Here is a 25,951-nt window from a genome sequence, read left to right as displayed (position 1 = left end):
GTGGATACATGACATTATGCATTTGCCAAAACCTATAGAACTGTACAACACAGAGTGAACTATAATATAAAATATGGACTTGCTTCATCAGTTGTAACAAATGTACCACACTAATTCAAAACGGTAATAACATGAGGAATTGTGCATGTGTGGGGCAGGAGATATATGGGAACCCACCGTACTTTCTGCACAGTATTTTTGTAAACCTAAAACTGCTCTAAAAAAAAATAAGATTTAAAAAAGGAAATAGACATTTCCCAAAGAAAAAGAATCACAAGTGACTATAAAACATATTTTAAAGTTCTCAAATTCATTAATAATTGTGAAAAATACTGATTATACACTGTGTTGTCAAAAGCACTTCCCTTTAAGCCAGGAGCAGTATTTCTGAAAAATTATTTTCTTTTTCTTTCTTTCTTTCCTTCTTCCTTCCTTTCTTTCTTTCTTTGCTCCCACTTACAAGTGAGGTCATGGGGTAGAAAGAAGAGCCACAACAAAACGCTGAACTTTCAGAAGAGAACAGACCTATAGCTACTAGAGGTGGGAAAGGTTAGGGAGTAACTGGGTAAGGGACACAAAGAATAATTACTATTTGTAATGATGAACATGCTAATAATATTGATTTGATCATCACATACCACACACAAATACTGATAGTCAACTCTGTACCCCCAAAATACATATAATCAGTTATATTTTAATTAATTAATTTAAAAAAACAAAATAAATAAATAAATAAAAATTTATCCTACAGATAGCTACACTCCCAAATATGTAAAATGACACATTTAGAATATTATATATCTGTGTGTATACAGCATTGTTTATAATAGCAAAATATTGAAAATAATAATAAAGTCTCTCAATAAGGGACCAGTTGAATAAATAATGGTACATACAGGCAAATTAACATTCTGAAGTCTTAAAGAAGGAAAAAGCTGTTTGTTTACTAAAATGGAAACTTCTTTAAGATATATAGTTATGTGGGAAAAAAAAGAAGAAAACAGGTGGAACACACTATCATTTATGTAAAAATGGGAAAAGCCTCTTAGTTCAGGATAGACCCTTGGAGAACACTCCTTGGATCAAATTTACTGGAAAGACTTTCATTTAATGTGTAAATTCACTATCTAACATCTCCAGTAGACAGCCATCAGCTGCTTCTGGAATTCTAGTGAAACAGCAACACAGACATTCCCATAACATTTTTTGAATTCCAATTATAAAATTTTCTCCCCAAATGGGAAAGATTTTCTAAAAGCATGGAATGAGATTACAAAGAAAAAATTAATAAATTCACCTTACTGACTTTATTTTACAGAAGTGTTTATTGATAATTTAAATCATCATTCATCTCCAGGACGCCTGGCGAGATACTCCTCAGAATTTTCCTAAAGCATTGACCACCAAGCACAAGTATTAAGATAACATTTTAATGTGATTGTTTTGGCTTCAGTAGAAATAGACCCTGAAACCATTTTTTTTTTTTACTAGTTTTGTTTCTTTCACTGAAGGTTTAGATACAACTAAAATGGAAATTTTTTTTGAAAAATTTTATTAAATTGATTTATTAACTAATTTCTGATGTTGAACAAGCATTATGGTATCCAAATTTTTATTATACCACGAAGACCCTAGTGATTCCCTTTATGGATATGTATTCGTATGTCTATATCTGTATATCTATATCTTTCTATATATATGCTATTTTTGTGTACTTTAAGTTATTCTCAACCTCTCAAGACATTATTATTAAGGTTGAAGAAGTTAGCCAGTGTATTTTCCCACATATTTACCACTTTCTTTGCTCCTCATTCCTTCCTGCATCTCAGATTCCATCTATGATCACTTCCCTTCTCATTGAAGTAGATTTTTTGAAAACATTCTGTAATGAGGTCTTTTAGTAGCAAGTTGTCAGTTTTAATTTTTCTGGAAATATCTTTTTCTCAATCTTATACTTAAAATACATATTTACAAGGTATAGAATTCCAAATTGACAATGATTTTCTCTTGGTACTTTGAAGGCATCATTCTATTGACTTCTAATTTACAGTTTGGCTGTTAATAAGTTAGCTGTTGTCTGTTTCTCTTGCTCTGTTAAGGTAATCTGTCTTCTCCACCTGGATTCTTTAAGCATATTCCCTTTCTGTTTGGTATTCAGCAGTTTCACTCTGAAGTGTCTAGGTGTGGATTTCTTTTTATTTATCCTGTTTGAGAATCAGCGATCTTCTGACATCTCTAGATTGGTTACTGTGATTTGCAGAAAAATGGCCACCCCAAGATGTGCTATGTTAAGGTTTCAGATGAAGTAAAGTTGCTAATCAGCTGGCCTCAAGATAGGAAGATTATCTGGTGGGGCCCAACCAACATAATCACCAGGATCCTTAAAAATGGAAGAGGGGGGCAGAAGAGGAGGTCAGAGTGACCTGATGAAAGAAGGACTCAGTCCCTTGTTGCTGGCTTTGAAGAAGGAAGAAAGGGGCCAGGAACCATGAAATGTAAGTGGCCTCTAGAAGTGGGAAAAGGCAAGGAAACAGATTCTTCCCTAGAACTTCCAGAAGGGAATGCAGCCCTGCCAGCACCTTGATTTCAGCCCATTGAGATAGGTATTAGGCTTTTGTCTTTCAGGACATGCTTTAGGCTTAGCTTGTTTACCCTTTTCTTGCATAAAGTGCATAGCATTCCAGCCAGTTGGAAATAATCATCCTTCTCTAGAACTCTCTTAGCACACTGTAGCACACTCATGGTCCTTATCACTTTCCTTTTAGTCACTTGTGCTTATTGATGGATTGTCTAAAGTGAAATCTTTAAAAAGAACAGTGGGCTTATCAATAAATACACAAAAAGGTAAATGTTTATATTATGATTTATTTTTTAAAACAGTTTTAGGTTCACAACAAAATTGAGGAGAAAGTACAGATATTTCCCATTTACCCCCTTCCCCAACACATGCAAAGCCTAACCCACCATCAACATCTCCCACCAGGGTGGTACATTTGTTATAATTGATGAACCTACACTGACTCATTGTTACCACCCAGAGTTCATAATTTACATTAGAGTTCACTGTTGTTATACATTCTATGGGTTTGGACAAAGGTATAATGAAAAGTATCCACCATTATAGTACTATATAGAGTGGTTTAACTGACTTAAAAATCCTCTGTATTCTGCCTATTTACCTCTCCCTCCCCCTTAAACCTTGAAAACCACTGATCTTTTTACTGTTCCCCCAGTTTTGCCTTTTCCAGATCATTGTATAGTTGGAATTATACAGTATGTAACCTTTGCAGCTTGCTTTCCTTACTTAGAATAATATTTAAGTTTCCTCCAGGTCATTTTGTTGCTCGATAACTTTTTTTTTAGAACTGAATAATATTGCATCGTCTGGATACAACACAGTTTCTTTGTACGTTCTTCTACTAAAGAACATTTTGATTGCTTCCAGGTTTTGGCAATTATAAGTAAAACTAGTATAAACATCTATGTGCAGGTTTTGGTGTAGGCATAAGTTTTCAACTCCTTTGGGGAAATACCAAAGAGCACAAATCACTAGATCATATGGTAAAAGTATGTTTAGTTTTGTAACAAACTGTCAAACTATCTTTCAAAGTGGCTGTATCATTTTGCATCCCACCAACAACGAATGAGAGTTCCTGTTGCTTTGCATCCTTTCCAACATTTGGAGTCATCAGTGTTCCAAGTTTTGGCCATTCTAATAGTCGTGTAAGCGTGCCACCCACCTGCTCCAACCGGGGAAGCTCAGGCAGAGAAAAAGCCCCCAGAGAGCCTACCCAATGCCTGCAAACAAGGCAGGACCGAGTGTGCCTCCCACCCGCCATGACTGGGAGGACCTGCACCACTTCCAAGGAGGTGGTCCACATAAACCATCCACAGCTGCTACTTCTGCAAGAATGACTGGTTACCACAGTAGCAGCCATGACCACTGTGCTAGTGGTTTGCCACATATTCAACTGCATTGGCACAAGGAGAGTCACCAGAGGAGACTGGAAAAAGAGGAGAAAGTCTTTCTCCTCAAAATCCACTCCAGAGTAACAGAAGCACTAACTGATCTACCAGATGACCAGAAATCAAAGTAGTGATAATAGTAGTATCACAGTAAAAGTGACAACAGTAGTAGAAAAAAAAAAACCAAGAAAATATGACACCACCAAAGTATCACAGTGGTAGTGATAGCAGTAGTAGGAAAAAAAAAAAAAAGAAGAAGAAGAAGAAAATATGACACCACCAAAGGAATATAGTAATTCTCAAGTACCAGACCCTATAGAATAGGAAACCCTTGAAATGAAAGAAATTCCAATTAACTATCTTAAGGAAACTCAATGAGATAAGAGAAGACTCAGTTAGACAACACAATGAAACAAGAAAAAAAAAAATCCAGGACGTGGAGGAAATGTATGGAGATATTAATAACTTAAAAAAGAATGTAGCAGAACTCCTGGAACTGAACAATTCATTCAAAGAAATAAAATACATAACTGATAGCTTAAGTAGTAGATTAGAACAAGCAGAAAAAAGAATCTCTGATCTCAAAGACCATCTTTATGAAATAACCCAGGCAAGACAGAAAAGAAAAAAGAAAAAAATTTTAAGAAATGAAGAAACTCTGAGAGACAGCAGACCACCTTAAGTGCACAAACATCCAAATCATGGGTGTTCCAGACGGGGAAGAGAAAGATAAAGGCATTGAAAATCTGTTCAATAAAATAATAATGGAAAACTTCCTAGATATAGGGAGACACACAGACCCTCAGATTCAGGAAACTCAAAGATCCCCAAACAGATTCAATACAAAAAGATCCTCTCTAAGACATATCATAGTCAAACTGGCAAAGCTAAAAGACGATCAGAGAATCCTAAAAGTAGCAAGAGAAAAGCATCAAGTCACTTACAAGGGAACCACCATCAGACTAAAAGCAGACTTGTCAACTGAAACTCTACAGGCCAGAAGAAAATGGGATGACATATTCAAAATACTAAAAGAAAAAAACCTGCCAGCTAAAAGTGCTATATCCTTCAGAAATGAGGGAGAAATTGTGTATTTCCCAGATAAACAGAAACTGTGAGAGTTCATCAATACACAACCAGCCCTACAAGAAATTCTCCAGGGAGTCCTGAATCTAGAATCTGAAAGGCAATAATCACTACCACAAACACATAGGGGGAAAAAAAAAAAAAGCCCACAGGTGAAACAAAAATGCAAATGAGAAAGAAAGAATAGCAAAATCTTATCACTTCAACAAACCTACGAACATCAATGACAAATAATAAAAGGGGAAGAAAGGAACAAAAGATATTTAAATCATCTAAACAAAAGCAATAAAATGGCAGGAGTAAGAAAATACCTCTCAGTAAAAACCCTAAATGTAAATGGATTAAACTCCCCACACAGACTGATGGACTCAATTAAAATGCTTGGCCCAACTATACGTTGTCTTCAGGAGACCAATCTTACCTGTAAAGATGCACAAGGACTAATAGTGAAGGGATAGAAAAAGATATACAGTACAAATGGAAGCCCAAAATGAGCAGGAGTACCTATTCTTATATCAGATAAAATAGACTTTAAACCAAAAACCATAAGAAGAGACAAAGAAGGCCACTATATAATGATAAAGGGGTCTATCCAGCAAGAAGACATAACAATCATAAATATATATGTACCCAACACTGGAGCACCCAGATATACAAAGCAAATGTTATTATATCTATAGAAAGAGATAGACCCCAATATGATAATAGTGGGGGACCTGAACATGCCTCTCTCAGACCTGGGCAGATTATCCAGGCAACAAATTGACAGAGAAACACAGGATTTAAACCACACTTTAGACACATTGGACCTGGCAGATATCGACAAAACATTTCATTCAACAACTACAGAATATACATTCTTCTCATCAGCACATGGAACATTCTCCAGGACAGACCACATGTTAGGTCACAAATCAAGTCTCAACAAATATTAAAAAACTGAAATTATCCCAAGGATCTTTTCAGACCACAATGGATTAAAACTAGAAATTAATAACAAGCAAAACTCGGGACACTATTACAAGCTCTTGGAAATTAAACAACATGCTCCTGAAAGACCGATGGGCCTAAGAAGAAGTTAAACAGGAAATCAAAAAATTTCTTGAGACCAGCAAAAATAAAGATACATCTTATCAAAACCTGTGGGATACCGCAAAAGCAGTACTAAGAGGGAAGTTTATTGCAATTAATGCTTACATCCAAAAAAAAAAAAAAAAGAAAGAAATATTTTGAATAAATAACCTAACCCTGCACCGCAAAGAACTAAAAAAACAAGAACAATCCAATTCCAAAGCTAGTAGATGGAAAGAAAGAATTAAGATCAGAGTAGAATTAAATAAAATAGAGACCCCAAAAATGTTCAGAAAACAAAAGGTTGGTTTTTTAAGAAGATAAGCAAAACAGGCAAACCATTAGCTAGGTTAATTTAAAAAAGAAGAGAGAAGACCCAAATAACAAAAATTAGAAATGAAAAATGAGACATTACAACAGATACCACAGAAACACAAAGAATCATTAGAGACTATTACAAACAATTATATGCCAAAAAATTGAAAACCTGGAGGAAACAGATAAATTTTTGGACACTTACAAACTACCAAGACTGAACCAAGAAGAATAGAAAATCTGAACAAACTAATAACAAGCAACAAAATTGAAGCAGTAATCAGCAGTCTCCCAACAAAGCAAAGCACAGAACTAGATGTCTTTACTGCTGAATTCTACCAGATCTTTAAACAGGAATTAATACCAATTCTTTACAAACTATTCCAAAAATTGAAACAGAGCCTATACTCCCAAACTCATGCTATGAGGCCAGCATCACCCTGATACCCAAACCAGACAAAGATACAATAAAAAAGAATACCATGGGCCAATATCTTTGATCAACATAGATGCAAAAATCCTCAACAAAATACTAGCAATCAGAATAGAGCAATACATAAAAATAATTATACAACACAATCAAGTGGGATTCATCCCAGGGAGACAAGGGTGGTTCAACATATGCAAGTCAATAAATGTGATACACTACATTAACAAAATCAAAGACAAAGACCATATGATTATCTCAATAGAAGCAGAAAAAGCATTTTACAAAATTCAGCAAATTAGGTGTAGAAGGAAAGTATCTCAACACAGTAAAAGCCATATGCAACAAGCCCACCACCAATATCATCCTGAATAGGGAAAAGCTTTCAGGAACAGGAAAAAGACAAGGATGCCCACTATCACCATTCCTATTTAACATAGTGTTAGAAGTGCTAGCAAGAGCAATCAGGCAAGAGAAAGAAATAAAGGGCATCCAGACTGGAAAAGATGAAATCAAACTATCCCTGTTTGCAGATGACATGATCTTACCTACAGAAGAACCTAAAGACTCTACCAAAAAACTCTTAGAGCTGATTAACAATTTTAGTAATGCTTCAGGATACAAAATCAACATCCAAAAATCAGTAGTGTTTTTAATCTCCAATAACAAACTAGCAGAAGAAATCAAGAAAATAAGCCCATTTACAATAGTCAACAAAATATAAAATACCCAGGAATTGATTTAACGAAGGAGGTGAAAGATCAGTATAATGAGAACTACAAATCACTACTGAAAGAAACTAAAGGAGGCACAAAAAGGTGGAAAGACATTGTATACTCTTGGATTAGAATAATTAACATTGTGAAAATGTCAATACTACCCAAAGCGAACTACCAATTCAATGCAATTCTCATCAAAATACCAATGATGCTCTTCACAGAAATGGAAGAAACAATTCTAACATTCATATGGAACAGCAAAAGACCCTGAAGAGCCAAAGCAATCCTGAGTAAAAATAAATAAGTAAGTAAAGTCAGAGGTATGACACTACCCGACTTCAAGTTATACTACAAAGCTATAGTAACCCAAACAGCATGGTACTGGCATAGGAATAGACACTCTGACCAGTGGAAGAAAACAGAGTACCCAGAAATCAACCCACAGACCTACAGCCAACTCTTCTTTGAAAAAGAAACAAGAACATTCACTGGGGAAACACTGCATCTTTAATAAATGGTGCTGAGAGAATAGTACATCTTTATGCAGAAGAATGAAACTAGACACATACCTCTCACCATATAACAAAATCAACTCAAAATGGATTAAAGGCTTAAATATAAGTCCTGAAACTATAAAACTGCTATAGTGAAACATAGAAGAAACTCTTCAGGAAATAGATCTGGACAAAGAATTTTTGAATCAAATCCCAATAGCGCAAACAACAAAAAAAAATAGATAAATGAGATTGTATCAAAACAAACTGCTTCTTCACAGCAAAGGAAACAATCAACATAGTGAAAAGACAACCTACTGAGTGGGAGAAAATACTTGCAAGCTATACATCTGACAAGGGATTAATATCTAGTGTATACAAGGAACTCAAACAACTACACAGTAAAAAACAAATAACCAAATTAGAAAATGGCCAAAGAAGCCAAACAGAAAAAATGTCCCACATCACTAATTGTCAAGGAAATGAAAATGAAAACCACATTGAGATATCATCTCACCCCAGTTAGACTGGCCAGTATCAAAAAGACAGAATAACAAATGCTAGCAAGGATGCAGAGAAATGGTAACTCTTCTAACACTGCTGGTGGGACTGTAAGTTAGTACAGCAACTATGGAAAACAATATCAAGGTTTCTAAAAGGTTTCTAAAACAACTACAGATAAATCTACCATACAATCCAGCTATCTCAATTCTGGGTACATTCCCAAAGGAATGGAAATCATCCTGTTGAAGGGATACCTGCACTCCCCTGTTCACTGCAGCTCTGTTTACAGTAGCCAAAATATGGAACCAACCTAAGTGTCCACGTACAGATGACTGGATAAGGAAATGTGGTACATATATACAATGGGATACTACTCTGCCATAAAAAAGAATGAAATTCTGCCATTTGCAGCAACATGGATGAGTTTGGAGAAAATTATCTTATGTGAAATTAGCCTGGCACAGAGGGAAAATACCACATGTCCTCATTCATAAGTAGGAGCTAAGAAAGGAAAGAATGATGACAGTGGTGTGGTGCACTTGCAGAGGGACAGAATAGGCCTAGGGTTGACAGGGCAGGGATGGGCGGATTGGAGAGATGTTGGGTGGGGAACATGGAGAATAATTGCAATTTGCAGTGATGGGCATGTTGAGAGCATTGACTTGCTCACCACAACTTGGGCACAGGTGCTGACAGTAAGCTCTTGCACATGAATATGTATAATCAATAAAAAATTAAAAAATTCAAATTCAAATTAAATTATTGTGTAGTGGTATCTCATTGTAATTTTAATTGCATTTCCCTGATGACACAGGACATGAAGCATCTTTTCATATGCTCATTTGCCATTTGTATATCTTCTCTGGAGAGGAGTCTATTAAGATCTTTGGCCCACTTTTCAATTGGGTTATTCATTTTCTTATCATTGAGATTTTAAAGTTCCTTGAATATTTTGGAAAACAGTACTTTATGAGATGTCTTTTGCAAATATTTTCTGCCAGTCTATGGCTTCTCTCTCTTTTTTTTTTTTTTTCCATTCTTTCTCTCTCTCTCTTCTGCAGGACAGAAGTTTTTAATTTTAATGAAAACTTATCAATTATTTCTTTCACGGATTGTGCATTTGGTGTTGCATATAAAAAGTCATCACCAAATCCTAGGTCATCTTGATCTTCTACTATATCATCTTCTAGGCGTTTTATAGTTTTGCATTTTATATTTTGGTCTGTGATTCACTTTGAGTTAATTTTGTAAAGGGTGGAATGTCTGTATCTAGATTCATTAGTTAACATATGGATGTCCAGTTGTTCTGGCATCAATTGTTGAAAAGACTGTTGTTGCTCTATTTTAGTGCTTTTCTTCCTTTATCAAAGATCAGTTAACTGTATTTAATTAATTCTACTTGTGGACTCTATTCTGTTCCATTGATCTATATGTCTATTCTTTCATCAGTTTCACACTAATTAGTCTGGACTAATTCAGCTTTGTAGTTAGTCTTGAGGGCAGGTAATGTCATTCCTCCAGCTTCATTCTTTTCCTTCAGTATTGTCTTGCCTATTCTGGGTCTTCTGCCTCTCCGCATAATCTTTAGGATTAGTGTGTTGATATCCACAAAATAACTTACTGAGATTTTGATTGTGATTGCCTGGAATCTATAGATCAAGTTAAGAACTGACATCTTGACAATATTCAGTCGTCTTAGACATGAACATAGTATATCTCTCCATACGTTTAATTCTTCTTTGATTTCCTTCATCAGAGTTTTGTAGTTTTTCTTATACAGAACTTGTACATTGTTATTGGGTTTATACCTAAGTATTTCATTTTGGGGGTGCTAATGTAAATGGCCACATATTTTTAATTTCAAATTCCACATTTTCATTGCTTATATATAGGAAAATGTTTGACTTTGGCATGTTAACCTTATATCCTGGAATCTTACTATAAATGCTTATTAGTTCTGGGAGTGTTTTTGTCTATTCTCTCACACTTATATCATCTGCATACGAAGACAGTTTTATCTCTTTCTTCCTAATCTGTGTAGATTTCACTCCCTTTTCTTTCTTTACTGCATTAGCCAGGATGTCCAGCACAGTATTGAAAAGCAGTGGTGAAACATCCTTGCCTTGCTACTGGTCTTAGTGAGAAAGCTTTGAGTTCCTCACCATTAAGTATGGTGTTATCTGTAGGTTTTTGTAGAATTTTTAAAAATCAAGTTAAAGAAGTTCTCTTCTATTCCTTCTTTATTGAGAGTTTTTTTTTTTTTTATCATAAATTGGGTGTTTGATTTTGTCAAATGCATTTTCTGTGTCTATTAGTGTGATCATGAATTTTTTTCTTCTTTAGCCTGTTGATATAATGAATGATATTCATTGACTTTTGACTATTGGACCAGCCTGGCATACTTGGGATAAATACCGCTTAGTCATGGTGTATAGTTTTTTAAATACATTGTTGAATTTAATTTGCTATCTTTTTGAGTATTTTTGCATTAGTGCTCATGAGAGAGATTGTTCTGAAGTTTTATTTTCTTGTAATGTCTTTGGTTTTCATGTTGGGGCAATACTGGCCTCATAGAATGAAATAGGAAGTATTCTCCTGCTGCTTCTATATTCTGAAAGAGATTACAGGCAATTGGTACAATTACTTCCTTAAATATGTGATTGAATTCACCAGTGAACCTATCTGAGCCTAGTGCTTTCTGTTTTAGAAGGTTATTAATTATTGATTCAACTTTGTTAATAGATATAGGGCTATTCAGATTATCTATTTCTTCTCGTGGGAGTTTGGATATATTGAGACTTTCAAAGAATTGGTCCATCTTATCTATGTTATTAAAATTGTGGGCAGAGTATTGCTCATAGTGTTCCTTTATTATCCTTTTAATGTCCATGGGATCTGTAATGATGTCCCCTCTTTCATTTGTGATATTAGTAATTCACGTCCTATCATTTTTTTTCTTAGTTGGCCTGGCTAGATGCTTATTGATATTATTGATCTTTTCAAAGAAACAGTTTTTGGTTTTGTTGATTTTCTCCATCAATCTCTTGTTTTCAATTTCATTGATTTCTCTTGTAATTTTTATTTTTTATTTTCTTCTGCTTACTTTGGATTTAATTTGCTCTTCTTTTTCTAAGATGAAAGCCTAGATGATTGACTTTAAATCTTATCTAATATATGCATTCAATGCTATAAATTTCCCTCTAAGCACTGTTTTTGGTACCTCCAACAAATTTTGATAAGTTATGCTGCCATTTTTATTTAGTTCAATATATTTTAAATTATTCACTTATTTTTTCACCCATGTGTTATTTAGAAGTCTAATCTCCACATATTTTGGAATTTTCCAGTTAACTTTCTGTTATTGCTTTCTAATTTAATTAGATTATGGTCTGAGTATAGACATTGTATGATTTCTACTCATTTAGATTTGTTAAGGAATGTTTTATGTACCAAAATGTGGTCTATCTTGGTGAATGTTCTATATGAGCCTGAGAAGAATTACGTTGTTGTATAAAACAATCTATAGGTATCCATTATATTCCATTGGTTGATGGTATTAATGAGTTCAACTATGTCCTTACTAATTTTTGCCTGCTAGGTCTGTCCATTTCTGATATGTTGAAGTGTTCAAGCATAATAGTGGATTCATCTATTTCCACTTGCAATTCTATCATTTTTTTCTCATGCATTTTGGCACTCTGTTTTTTATTTTTACATGCTCACACATTAAAGATTGTTATGTCTTCTTAACAGATAAAAAGAGAATTGCCTCCTTTATCATTATGTAAGGCCCTTTTTAAATTCCTGATAATTTTCCTTTACTTGAAGTCTGCTCTATTTGAAATGAATAGCTACCCCTGCTTTCTTTTGATTAGTGTTAGCATGGTATATCTTTCTCAATTCAATTACTTTTCATCTAAATGTGTTTTTATATTTAAAGTGGATTTCGTGTAGACTACATATAGTTGGATCTTGTTTTTTCATTCTCTGACAATTTCAGTTTTTTAACTAGTGCATTTGAATCATTGACACTCAAAGTGATTGCTGATATATTTGAATTAGTATCATATTTGTTACCATTTTCTATTTGTTGCCCTTGTTCTTTGTTCCTATTTTTGTCTTCCACTCTTTTTCGGCCTGTTGTGGTTTTAATTGAGCACTTTATATGATTTCATTTCCTCTGTTTTCTAAGAATATTAGTCATACTTCTTCTTAAAAAAACTTTAGTGGTTTCCCTAGAGGTTGCAATAAACATTTACAACTAACCTAACTCTCAAACAACACTATATCAGTTCACAGATAGCATGAGTTTCTTACAAGAGCAAAATAACCCTTATTCTTATTTTCTGTCCCTTGCATCCTTTCCAGCCTTTAATTCTTTTATACATAACTATACATAAGCATAGGTATAAGCATACATATTATTTATAATCAAATACATTGTTGCTATCATTATTTTGGACAAATGATTATCCATTAGATAAATTAAGAATAAGAAAAATAAAAGTCTTCATTTTACCTTCACTTATTTCTTCTCTGATGCTCTTCCTTTCTTTGTGTATATCCAAGTTTCTGACCCATGTTATTTTTCTTCTCTCTAAAGAATTTTTGTTTATTTTTTTGCAAATCAGATCTTCTCGCAAAACATTCCCTCAATTTTTGTCTAAGAATGTCTTTATTTCTACTTCACTTTTGAAGGATAATTTCACAGGGTTCAGAATTTTATGTTGGTTCTCTCTCTCTCTCTCTCTCTCTCTCTCTCTCTCTCAATACTTTGAAAATTTTACTCCAGCCTCTTCTTTTTTGCAAGGTTTGTGAAGAAAAGTCAAACATAATTATTTGCTCTTTTCATAAGTAAGAGTTTTTCCCCTCTGGTTTCTTTCTGGATTTTTTATCTTTGATTTTCTGTAGTTTGAAAATGCGATGCCTAGTTATACTTTTTCTGGCATTTATCTTGATTGGTGTTCTTTGATCTGTTCTAGATCTGTGGTTTAGCCTCTGACATTAATTTAGGAAACATTCTCAATCATTATTGTTTCAAATACTTCTTTTCTTTCTTTCTTTTCTTTCTTTCTTTCTTTCTTTCTTTCTTTCTTTCTTTCTTTCTTTCTTTCTTTCTTTCTTTCTTTCTTTCTTTCTTTCTTTCTTTCTTTCTTTCTTTCTTTCTTTCTTTCTTTCTTTCTTTCTTTCTTTCTTTCTTTCTTTTGTTCGTTCTTCTCTTTCTGGCATTCCCATTGCACACACTTTTGTAGTTGTCCCAAAGTTCCTGGAAACTTTGTTCTTTTTCTTTTTCTTTTTTTTTTCCAGTCATTTTTTTCTTTGCTTTTCAGTTTTGGATGTTTCTATTTAGGTATCTTCAAACTCAGAGATTCTTTTCTTAGCTGTGTTCTGTCTACTAGTAAGCCCATCAAAGACATTTTTCATTTCTGTTACACTTCTGTTGGTCTCTAGCATTTCTCTTTGATTCTTAGAATTTCCATTTCTCCACTTACAATGCCCATCTGTTCTTGCATAGTGTTGACTTTATCCTTGACAGACCTTAGTATATTAATCATAGTTGTTTTAAATTCCATTCTGATCATTTCAACATCCCTGACATACCTGACTCTGGTTTTGAAGCTTGCCCATTCTCTTCAAACTGTGTTCTTTGCCTTTTAGTATGACATGATTTTGTTCTTGACAGGCAGACTGCTATAAATAAGTCTTTAGTAATGTAGTATAAAATGCTAGAGGAAGAATATTGTTCTATAGTCGCATGACTAGGTCTCAGTCTTTAAGCAAGCCTGTAACTGTCAATTGTGAGCTTCACATATGCTTCAGTTTCTTCTCCCACTTTAGGTGAAACAGAATGACTTAAGGAGTTTGGACTTGTGTATATTTTTTCTTCATGGGGATGGCTAGATCCACCTGGAGTTAGATTTCTGTGGCTTCACAATTCTTTTAAAATAATCAAAAACTTCTTAAGCCTCAATGAAAAGAATCACTAGTATTGCTTCCTTAATATTTTTATGTATAATTTCAATTTTATTTCCTGTAAGGTCCACATTCTAGAAAGAAATATTGTAAGTTCTTTCACACTATTTAAAATGATAATCTACTTTTTTTTTCTTTTCACAGAAACTACTTTCTGGGCTTGTGTACAGGCTTAAGAATCCCACCACTTCTTTTATATATTGTGTTAATTTTTGCCATGAAGAAAAAATATGAAGGGAAAGATACCAAGGCATCAGAAAATGAAAGAAAAGCCATGGATGAAACAAACTTAGAACCCTTAAATAATAATGGACTGCTTGTAGCTTCTGACGGAGCAGACAGTAAAATGCATATTTAAGGGGAGAAAAAAAACGCTTCTGCTACTAGGTTTTTCAACCAATATTGTATTCTTTCAGTAAGATGTTATTTTTGAACACTTCCTGGTCCTTTTATTGAAAATTCCCGAACTCTTTACTTATGATGGTACAATTAATAAGCCTATGAGTTTATAATGAAACAAACTATAAATAAAAAGGAATGGGAATACTCATTGTTAGGGTATAGTTATGCATTAGTGGTTAAGATTAGAATACACGATCATACAAATTTAAAGTGAAAGGCATAATTAGTATTTAATAAAGAAAAAGTATTTGCTTAGGTAATTGTAACTCAATAAAACCTGTGACTAAAAAATGGGCAGAGGTGAAAAAGGAGGAAAGAGATTAGTAGCTTATATAAAGAGAAAAGCTTTATGTCTTAAAAAAAAAAACAGTTTGGACCATGGTACTCAAGACTGAAATCTAGTCTAATAGAGGATTTATGCTATCATAACATCTGTTCTTCATGCTAAGTCATATGTTTCACAGACTACTATTAATTTATAATTTTAAGTTGTTTGACTAGCAACCCTGATGCATCTTCTTCCAACCTCCCATTAAAATCCTGCTGAAGAAATAGAGATATTCAAAATTTTGCAAGTATGATTGTCAGACAACATATTACAGAATGTGTTGTTTCTATCAGATCCATGGAAGTGGATTAAGATAAACTGACTTTGACTTGAGAATACAAAGCCCATTTAAAAGATGTGTCTTCATTCCATCTGTCTATTCTCTGGGAGAAATGCAGTCTGGGCCAGATAATACATCAGCTGTCACTCTATTGCATGATTTTGTTTGTTTGTTTCTTTGTTTTTGGCACATAAAAAAAGATATCTTTTACATCTCTACACACGAGACAAGAAGTAGAGCTGTTGAGAACAAATATTTGAATACTGGATTTTCTAGTGGCAGCAGCTAGCTCTATTACAATGAATGCCAGAGACTGTAGTTTTTTATTCTCAAATGGCTAAAAGATTTTTTTGCATCAGAATCACCTGTGAATTTTTTTTAAAAGTACAATCACACCAGAGATTCTGATCCAAAACATCTGTGATGAAGCCTGCCCATCTCCTTAAAAAAAAAAAAAAATTTCACATACAACACTAGGAGACGTTAATAGCCAGAAAACCTCACCATGGGGGAAGGTACACCTCAATGCCAGTTATACAACATTAATACTTGCAAGATGCTAGGAATTAGCCTGGAAGGTATACATATTAACCTGTCCTCAGGCTGTAGACTTAAGGAAAGATTCATTAATCACACAAGCAGAAATATGGGGGGGAAACCCACCCACGTATTAGGTTAGTAGAAAAAAATAATGGAGTTATTTTCTTAAAATACTACAAAGAAAATAAAAGCAACATTTTGAATGTTTATTTACTTAACAATTATTGAGTGTCAACTATCTGTCAGGAAAAAATGAAATATGAAAATAAGCAAAAACAAAAAAACACACTCCTTTATGTGGCTTAGACTTTAAAGGAGAAGAACATTGACATAACTAAATTATAACATTTTATAAATTGTAAGAAGAAACTTACATTTATAAATGTGATATATGTGGTGAAGGAAAGAGGAACATTAAAAATAAACCTTAGATTATTTGATCTACTGCAGAATCCAAGACCCCAGAATAAATGTTAATCCTTAATCCAATGACACTTATTAAACAGGAACATAAATCCTAGGGGGGGGAAGAGCATAACTTTAATAGAGAAATAAGTAGGTTTACAAGGAAGTAAAATAATGTTAAGAGTGTAATTAAAATATACGTTGGACAAGGATAAAAGAAGACAATGGCCAAAAATCATACCAGTGATGAAGACGTTAACTTTGAAAATCTCTGGAAATATGGAAGTAAAGGACTGAGGCAAATTTGGAAAGGGTTTAGAAGAGACACTAAAGCATCAGCCTAAAGACTCTGATATTTTTAGAAAGAAATCAGAATTGGAAAGGAAACATCAATCAAAGACACAATGAAAAAATGTCTTCCTGCTACGAAAAATGATAAACATACAGACTACATTTTCTTTATTGTCTTTACACCCCTATCCATTTTCACACAATGGAGGCTTTGATGTTTTTTTCCCCTAAAATGCTCCTTTTTCCACTTAACTCCTGCTCAGTGTTCAGATATATGTTCAGTCACAATTCCTTCAACATCTCCAATTTCTTGACTGGTTGTAATCTTCCAATTATATCCATACCAACATCGCATTTATCAATATGGCAATTTTACATTTAGTTATGATAATTTGCAAACTATCTTTCATACCAGTCATAAGCTCCAGTAAGATAGGAATCGAATTCATTTTTACCCACTGTATTAGTTTCGGTTCTCCAGAGAGACAGAATCAATAGGATAGATAGATAGATGATGATAGATAGATAGATAGACAGACAGACAGACAGACAGACAGACAGACAGACAGACAGATAGATAGATAGATAGATAGATAGATAAGGGGGAATTTATTAGGAAAATTGGCTCATAAGATTACGGAGGCTGAGAAGTCCCATGACAGGCCATCTGCAAGTTGGGGACCCAGGGAGGCTGGTAGCATGGCTTGGTCCAAATCTGAAGGTTTCAGAACCAGAGAAGCTGATGGTGTAACTGTCAGTCTGAGGCCAAAAGCCTGAGAACCCAGGGTCTGCTTGTGTAAGTCCCAGAGTGCAAAGCCAGAAAGCATGGAGTTCTGATGTCCAAGGGCAGGAGAGGTAGGGTGTCTCAGCTCCAGGAAAAAGAGAGAGTGTGTTCACCTTTCTTCTTCCATCTATGTTTAGGCCCCCAGCCAACTAGATGGTACCCACCCACATTGAGGGCACATCTTCCCCACTCAGTTCATTGACTCACATACCAATTTCCTCTGGAAACACACTCGGAAATAATGCATTAGCAGCTCTCTAGGTAACCCTTAATCCAATTAAGTTGACACCTAAAATTAACCATCACACCCATCTATTTTATTCTCAGCACATAGCTTGGTGCCTGACACATAGCAGGTACTTTATTAATTATTTTGGAATGAATGAATGAGTACATGAACAGGCAAATTCCAAGGATGCCAGTCATATAGAATATGAATTTTATAAATAAGAATTAAAAACAACATGCAAAAAATATAAATAGCTGCATTAAAGTCTTGAGGCTGGGAAAAATAAAATCTTCTGATTCTTCACCAGTTTGTTTAGTACTGATCTTACCACTATAATTCTTATGTTTAAACTCTACAAGAAAAAAATTTTTTTTGAATCACATGCATTTTAAAAAGTCTTCATTTGTCTGGTAATCCAGCATCTGTGTCATATCTGAAGTTTGGTTCTGATGATTGTTTTGCCTGTTCAGACTGTTTTTGTTACCAGGCACACAGGTTCAGCTGCCTGCCCCCTTTCAAAAACAAACCACTCACAGTCAAATGTTGGTGAAAATGGAAGTCAGCTTTTATTTGGGAACACGAATGACCTGAGGAGAGATGTTGGGCTAACCCATCACTCTGGTAAATCCGAAGGAGAGTGGCCGGACTAAAACCATCTCAAAGATTCAAATTTACTGAGTGGTTTTTAGAGAGGGGCCCAGGAGAATGGAACGTGGGAAAATGAAAAGCAGGAAGGAGAGAGATGAGCAGCGAGGGCTTCATGCAAGGTCTCAGGAAGAAACTTTCGCCAAGACTCTATCAGAGTCCTGTTCCCATCTTTATCTCAAGGTCCTGCTGGATAGTACGTGCCTTGTTGTGTGTCTGCAGCTTCAGGCTGGACGGAAAATGCTTTACATTTATGTAAATAATGTCATCTTGCCCCCTAACGAAGGTTCAAAATATCAAATAACCATGGGAAAAGAGGGAACTCAGAGAAGTTTATGCCAAGGAAGAAACTGTGTCCTTTTAAAATCTTTGAGAGCCAGTTTTAGATCCCAGCATGGTGTCAGTCCTGCTCACTCCAACAACTTCCCCACTGTCAATAGTTCCTTCCATTTCTGTGGAACAGGACAGACAATTCATCTTACTGCTTCAGGCTGGGTCAAGGTGATGAAAGGGTTAATTTGGAGTGGAGCTATTTGACATGATGGAGGACATAGCTTTTGGTACCCAGCTAGAGTGACAGGAGGGATCAAAGGCATCTGTTTATCTATTGTCTTAGCAATTGATTGGCAGCAGGTGGCGTACCCAGAGTTGGCAGATTATACATTAATTGGTACATCAACAATTTGAAGAACTTACATGAATCCTCTGTTTAGGAACAGGATGTCTACTCCAGATCATGAGCCCTACCCCTCTTCAAGGCTATGAATACTTTTAGAGAGGTGCTTATGGAGACAAAACATCATTTTCCCATTTTTGATCAAAACATTCCTCATGAAAGCATTGATGATACATTTCCCAGTTGAAAAGTTCTTACTTCCATTTGTATTGAACCTTTAGCACTGGGAAGGTTCATTCCCATGTAGACTGATCCCTAAGTGCTGGAAAATGTTATTCCCAAGTCCATTGTCACACCTTAGAGGGAAAGATGAAACTGCAGTTAGGCCAAATTAGGGCAAAATGAAGTGGGGTCAGTGACTTAGGAGGGACATGCTATTTTATAACCAATGTTTCCAATTGCCTCCTGTAATAAAGAGAGAGCAAATTCGTATTGAACTTATGCAAATAACCATATTGCCACAAAAATCTTAAAGATTACTCACGAACAGTTCTCAAATTTTGGAAGACTCAAACAGAGGAAAAAAAAGCAAACGCTTCTCTTTTTTCATAAAACTATATTTTACCAAACTGTTTTTGGTTATAGATAGCTTAAGAGAGAAAATTTTCTTAAATCTGAAAAACGAAACATTTAAGTAAAGAACCGATGAAAGATACTAAACATTATCTTTATCAGCTATCTAACTTCGTGTAATTAATTTTTCCTTTGCTTGATCTTAACAGTTTTATAAACCCATCAGATTTCTTATTAGAGTTATGAAAAACTTTCATTCTGTCCATTGATCTTAAAGCTATTTGAAACTTGTGTTTAAAAGTACTTGTTAGAGTCTTTTCTATGAATCTGATTGCATATGCCTTTAGAGAAAAATCAAAACTTCTTGCAATTTTATTAAGAGCAGATTAATACCTCAAGAAAAACCTTGTTCTAGTATGGGGGAAATTTAGTTGTATATCAGTGTCCTTTTGAAATCAAAGTTCAATCTTTAGAAGGACTTAGCTAATTCCCTTCTAATTATAGCCAACTTAATCACACACAATATTCTTTCATAAATTTTTCCTTCACAAACCATTATTACAACTTACTCAGACATTTGATGACTTTAGACTTTCTTTTCTGTCCTATACCTCCTCTTTCCTAAGTAACCAATCATTTTGCTCTATGACAAAAATTCATTACACAAGATGCTCTCTCATACAAAAGTATTCTTCTTTCTTTTTAACCTTCCTAATCAGAACTACATCTCCATATCCATAGCTTTCTTCAAATCTCTACTCTTTTCCTACATAATTGTTCCTTTCTATCAACAACACTAAATTAGCCTGATTTATCTAAAAATTGCATAATCAAAGATCATTTTGTTTTAGTCTGTGTTCATAACCTTAACTTTGAAAACCTCTAGCAGAGCAAAAACCTTTTTACACCCCCCCCCCATCCTTTATTTTTTCTTCAGTTTCAGTTTCAAATGAGATTTGGGTTAAATTCTCAATGTTGACATTTAGCTGGGACTGGCTGAATTGTGTGAGAAAAACAAAATCCCCAAGTGGCCTTGACTCTTGCCCTAACAGGCTTTTGTTTTAACATTTGCTGAACTCTGCACAGATAGATGAATTTTGTCCAGAGACTTAGCCAATTGTAATTTTCTGGATTAATTTCTGTTTCTCGAGCTTACTAGGAGAAATAGAAAAAAAGATTTCCTTTTTGGTCACTGGGTCTTTAATGACCAAAAGGCACAAAATTAATTAGTCAAATCCAAAGAGACAGAGCTCTCCCGAACAAACAAAATGTTGGCTTTTATGTCCTTGAGTCATTCTGCACACACAAAATGGTACCTTTTAACAAACAAATGGCATTTCTCACACCCAATTAGTCTTTTTTAACAAGCAAAGGTTATAGAAAGAGGACCCCCTAGAAAGAGGTCTCCCGGGGAAACTTACCAGCAAGCTCATCAAAGCCCTCATTAGTGCTGCTTCCTTTACCAACCAAAGGACAGGGAATAGGTGGTTACATGGCCTCTGGAAATCAGGGAAAGTCCCCAAACTCCCAGCCATAGGGCTGGCCTACTACAGGCAGCTCACACCCACCAGCAGACCCAGGCCTGCTCCCACAGCATGATGGCCGATTGCTGTGTTCATGGGAAGTAGAGAGGCTAGGCCACCCAGGGCACTCATCTCCTGGCTTGGCCTGTCAAACTTTGTTACCAGGCTCACAGCTCCAGCTGCCAATCCCCTTTCAAAAACAAACCACTCAAAAGCCAAGTGTTGGTGAAGATGGAAGTCAGCTTTTATTCAAGAGTCCTGGTGACCTGAGGAGAGAGGTTGGGCTGACCCATCTCTCCAGTAAACCTGAAGGAGAGTGGCCAGATTAAAGCCATCTCAAAAACTCAGATTTAGCAGGGCTCTTTAAAGAGGGGGCTGAGGGAATGGAACATGGAAATGTGAAAAGCAGGAAGCAGGGGGACGTGAGCAGTGCAAGGTCTTCATGCAAGGTCTCAGATGTAAAGTCTCACCAAGACTCCGTTTTCTGCTCTCGTCCTTATGTCAGGGTTCTGCTGGATAGTACGTATCTCATTGTGAGTCTGCAGCTTCAGGCTGGCTGGAAAACAACTTTACATTTATGGAAATAATGTCATCTTGCCCCATAACCAAAGTTCAAAATATCAAGTAACCGTGGGAAAAGAGGGAACTGAGAAAAATGCATGCCAAGAAAAAATTGTGTCCTTTTCAAAATCTTTGAGAGCCCATGCAGTTTTAGGTCCCAGCATGGCTTCGGTCCTGCTCACTCCATTTCCACTGCCTTTTTATGTCTCAGACATGTTTGTAGAAGGCCATAAATGTAGTAATAGGATACTGAAGTAAATGCCTTTTATATGTTTAGATGAGCACATCTTTCCTTCTGCTGGGCCTGTAGTGTAGGGGTTTGTGTCAGGAACTGGGCTGGATTTGAAGTTTGTTGTTGTTATGGTTACCCCGGGTGCATTAAGTCCTTCAAATTCCTCTAGAGAAAATTGTGTTTAGGGCCTATTCTCTGAGTAGATTTGGTTCTGCCCTTTGCTCAGTTACCCAGAAACAATTTGTTTCTTACAGCTCTCCCTGCTATAGTCCATTGCTGGGTTTTTGCTTTTTTAACTGGAGTCTTGTTAGCACGTGATGGGGTGTGAAAGAGGGAGGTACTTTCCGACATCCTGTTTAAGCTCAGTCGTAGGCACACTTTGTGAACCTGGGTCTGGGGGCTGACCTGGCCCACCTCCAGCAGTGGAGCTTTTCTTGCTTGCTTCTCTTCCCAGCTACAGGTGTGTTCACCAGGACACTCAAGCTTCAGTTTTTATTCATTGTGGCAGGGGGTTGCACAGTCCACCGGTTTGAGACTAATGACTAACTAGGATGTTGCTGTGGTTGCCAATTTGGTATGGCTGCCTCCGTGACTGCTCAGTTGGCCTCTAGTGCCTTGTGTGTGTGGTTGCCTCGGGTCTTGGGCTTCTCCGGGGATCCACCTTTCTGGTCAGCTTGGACTCTGCTGGGCTGGTGGATCACGTACCACAGGGTGTGTGATCTCTGTTGAGCTTTCACTTCCTGTGCAGGACTTCTCCCCGTTCCGTGTGCTCTGGCCCAGGCTGTTAGATCGTGCAGTGGCGACCCCACCGGGTGTGTGGTTTCTGTCGAGTCTCCGCCTCCTTGGCCGCACGTCTCCCCCCTCTGTGCACACTGTGCTGGGCTGGGGCGTGTCTTCTGCACCCCTCGTCTATCAGCTGGGCCTTCAAGACCCTGCTCGGCACCGCCTCGCCCAGGAAGTCTACCAGGTATTCTGGTAGGCACAGACGACCGGTCTCTCTGGGTGCCTTTGGAGCACTATGTAGATCTTTCTCGGGTCTTGTTCACCTTTGTATCATCCCCGGTATAAACCGAGTCTAGTGCCCGCCTGCAGCCTGCTCTCCAGCAGGTTCAAGCGGGCCTGGGAACTCTCCTACCACACTATTCCCAACCAGAAATTCGTTAGGCTTTTTTCCAAACTGGTGGCCGCAGAGATGGTATCTGCCTCCTAGTAACAGGGAGTTGACCTGGGGCCGGAGTCCAGGGTGTGGTGGAGTGACAGTTGGCCCGCCGGTACTTCCTTGCCCTCCCGACACTGGCCTGGGACGCCCCCCGCCACCAGCCCCGCCAGAGAACTGCGGAGGGAGTGGGAGGGGAGGCGGGTCCGCAGGCTCCAGAAAGCCCCGCGCCAGGCCAAGCAAGTGGGAGGGCTCAGTGATGGCCGAGCCAGGCAGGGCTGCCCGCACCTGGGAAAATGGAGGCAGCCCTGGGGCGGTGAGTGGCCTGGTGGTGCAGGCGGGAGCCGCGTGGGCATCCGCCCCCCGAACAGAGCTGTGCCAGGGGTCACTCACAGTGCTGTGCCAGGTCGGGCGCTCACTCTGTCCCTGTTCTCGGCTGCTGCCGCCTCGTGCTGTTCAGTCGTGGCGTGGCTCGGGCGCTCCCAGGAATCTTCTTTAATGCCGGCCTGAAACCTCGAATCCTGAATAGGGCTGCTGGCCGCCTTCAGCGCGGCCCCAGCCTCCGGGATCCTGGCTGCATCCACAGCAGCCCTGGCGCCCTGTTCCCTGTTTCGAGACTTGCTTTTGCAGCTAAGAAACAGTTCTTTTCCTGCTACACACTTCAAAGCTGTTGCCTGTAAGTGAGGCAGCCTCTCCTGCCGGGGGCAAAGTGGCGGTCACCCCCCACGACCGGCCAGCAGCGGCGGTCCTCCCTTAAGAGATGGCAAGAGGAATGTCCACAAGTTTCCCGGCTGCCTGAGGCCCAGTGGCCGCCTTTTCCACCTCAGCTACTCCACGCCAGCCGCTGCAGCCGCCGCCATCTTGGACACTCGGAACTGGTTTCTGAAGAAACAGTGATTGTCTATTTCCTCTCCCTCTGATGCCCAGGAAAATATTGTACTGCGCCGGGGCTGGGGACCGGGGACCGGGCTGGGAACGTGGAGACGCGGCACGGGCGTTCCAAAATGGAACTCTGCTGGCTCCCCCCACCCACTCCCCACTCCCCACCGGGCCGCCCGGCTGGGGCTCCGTGGGAAAGCGGGGGGAAAGCCAGCCTGCCAGACAGACAGAAAAAGCCCCCGTGCGGAGGACGGTGGCCAAAATTTTAAAAAGAAAAAAAAAAAAAAAGGGAAAAAAAGGGGGGAAAAAAATGCCTCGATCAGTGGGGAATCTACGCCAAAACCCACATGATCTGTAACGTCCAAGCTTCAGTTTTTGTTGCCTTTCCCCACGGGAGATAAGGACTTTTGTTCCCTTAGGGGAGAAAGGAGAAATTGATCTTGAGTAGAGCCTGAGCAGTAGTTGCTGTTCTAGCCCAGCCAGCACCAATGGGGCTCTCATGAGATTCTCTCTAATCTTCCCTAAGAATGCCTGGTGAGGCTCCCAGAGGAATCAAATGTGAGAGATGTAAACCTCCTCTGTCTGCAGCCTTCAGTGGCTCTACCTTTCTCAGGCCAACCCACACTTGGTCTTTAGCAACTCATTAAAAATTTCTAGCCAAATCATTTTAATGATTTATGTGGCATTGGGTTGCTTCTGCTTTAAGTAAGTAAATGTGCAAATCCTGTTTCTCCTTGCAGGAGACTCTCTCCAGATTTGCACTTAGCTGTTTGCCCATCAGTTTGCTGATGGGGTCAAGATATTACTAGGAGAACGCTACCAGAACACTGAATGCACAGGTGCTATGATAAATCTTTGGATAAAGTTATAGTTTGCATTTTATCTAGCTTTTTTTCTAATTGTAAAGATGTGGGTGAGACACTTTTTCCTGCTGTCTGCATCAGACTGAAACTGGACGTTTCACTTTTATTCCTTTGCTGTACAGGAAAATAAATGTTTCAATTATCTTTATGAATTTTCAAGACCAATTTGAATTATTTCAGAGTATTTCTCTCCCTTTTTCTCACCTGATTGTAGTCAGTAGACTCTCTAATAATTAATAAACTATCTATACAGTAAATAATTCTTAGCACAACTATCATTGTGAAATCTGTCCTAAAGAAACTTGTTCCATAGACCCAAGCAATTAGTCAAGAAGGTTTTAATTTTGTTTCTGTTGAGTTTCTTCTACATTCTCAATTAATTTTTTTAGGACTGAAAATTTTAAAAATTATATGCTTGGTTTTAATAACTCTGATAGCTTTGCTAGATATAGAATTTTTAGCTGGCAATTTTTTTTCAGCTCTTTGAATATATCATCCCATTCTTTCCTAGACTGTCAGGTTTTCCCTGAGAAATCTTCTGTTGTTCCAATGGAAATACGTGACCTGGCACTTTTCTCTTGCTAATTTTAGAATTCTTTGTCTTTGACTTTTGACATTTTGACTATAAAATGCCCTGAAGAGGTACTTTTTGGGTTGAATCTATTTCGGGAACTTTGAGCTCCCTGGATCTGTATGTCATCTCTCTCTCTAGACTTGGGAAGTTTTTAGCTATTATTTCATTAAAAAGGTTTTCAATGCTTTTTTCCTTTCTCTTCTCCTTCAAGAATACCCATTATTTGAATATTTGAGTATTTTCTTTTTTCTTTGTTTTTACTGTGTAATTTCAAATGACCTATCTTTGAGTTTAGAAGTTCTTTCTTCTGCTTGCTCTAGGCTGCTATTGAAGCTTTCTGTTGTATTTTTTATTTCACTCTTTGAGTTATTTAACTGCAGAATTTCTGTTTGGTTCTTTATTATGATACCTATCTCTTTGTTAAATTTCTCGCTTATATCATAATTTTTCCCCTGATTTTATTGAATTTTCTATCTGTATTCTCTGTATCTTGTTAAATTTTCTGAAGATCA

The 25,951-nt window shown here is 37.2% G+C and overlaps 1 protein-coding gene across 1 annotated transcript in view; it reads left to right on the top strand.

Moving 5' to 3' along the window:
- The window catches only part of SLCO1B3 (solute carrier organic anion transporter family member 1B3), a 113,809-nt gene that overhangs the window by 84,949 nt on the left and 2,909 nt on the right, over positions 1 to 25,951 (top strand). Inside the window, exons 14-15 of the mRNA XM_063115707.1 lie at positions 14,703 to 14,899; positions 24,051 to 24,255. Of these exons, the coding sequence (XP_062971777.1) occupies positions 14,703 to 14,899; positions 24,051 to 24,255 (402 nt within the window). The remainder of the gene's footprint in view (positions 1 to 14,702; positions 14,900 to 24,050; positions 24,256 to 25,951) is intronic.

This window comes from Cynocephalus volans, chromosome 12, assembly GCF_027409185.1.
Source record: "Cynocephalus volans isolate mCynVol1 chromosome 12, mCynVol1.pri, whole genome shotgun sequence".
NCBI lineage: Eukaryota > Metazoa > Chordata > Mammalia > Dermoptera > Cynocephalidae > Cynocephalus > Cynocephalus volans.
The sequence above is the reverse complement of the archived record's forward strand: the minus strand, read 5'-3'. Positions and strand labels throughout refer to the sequence as shown.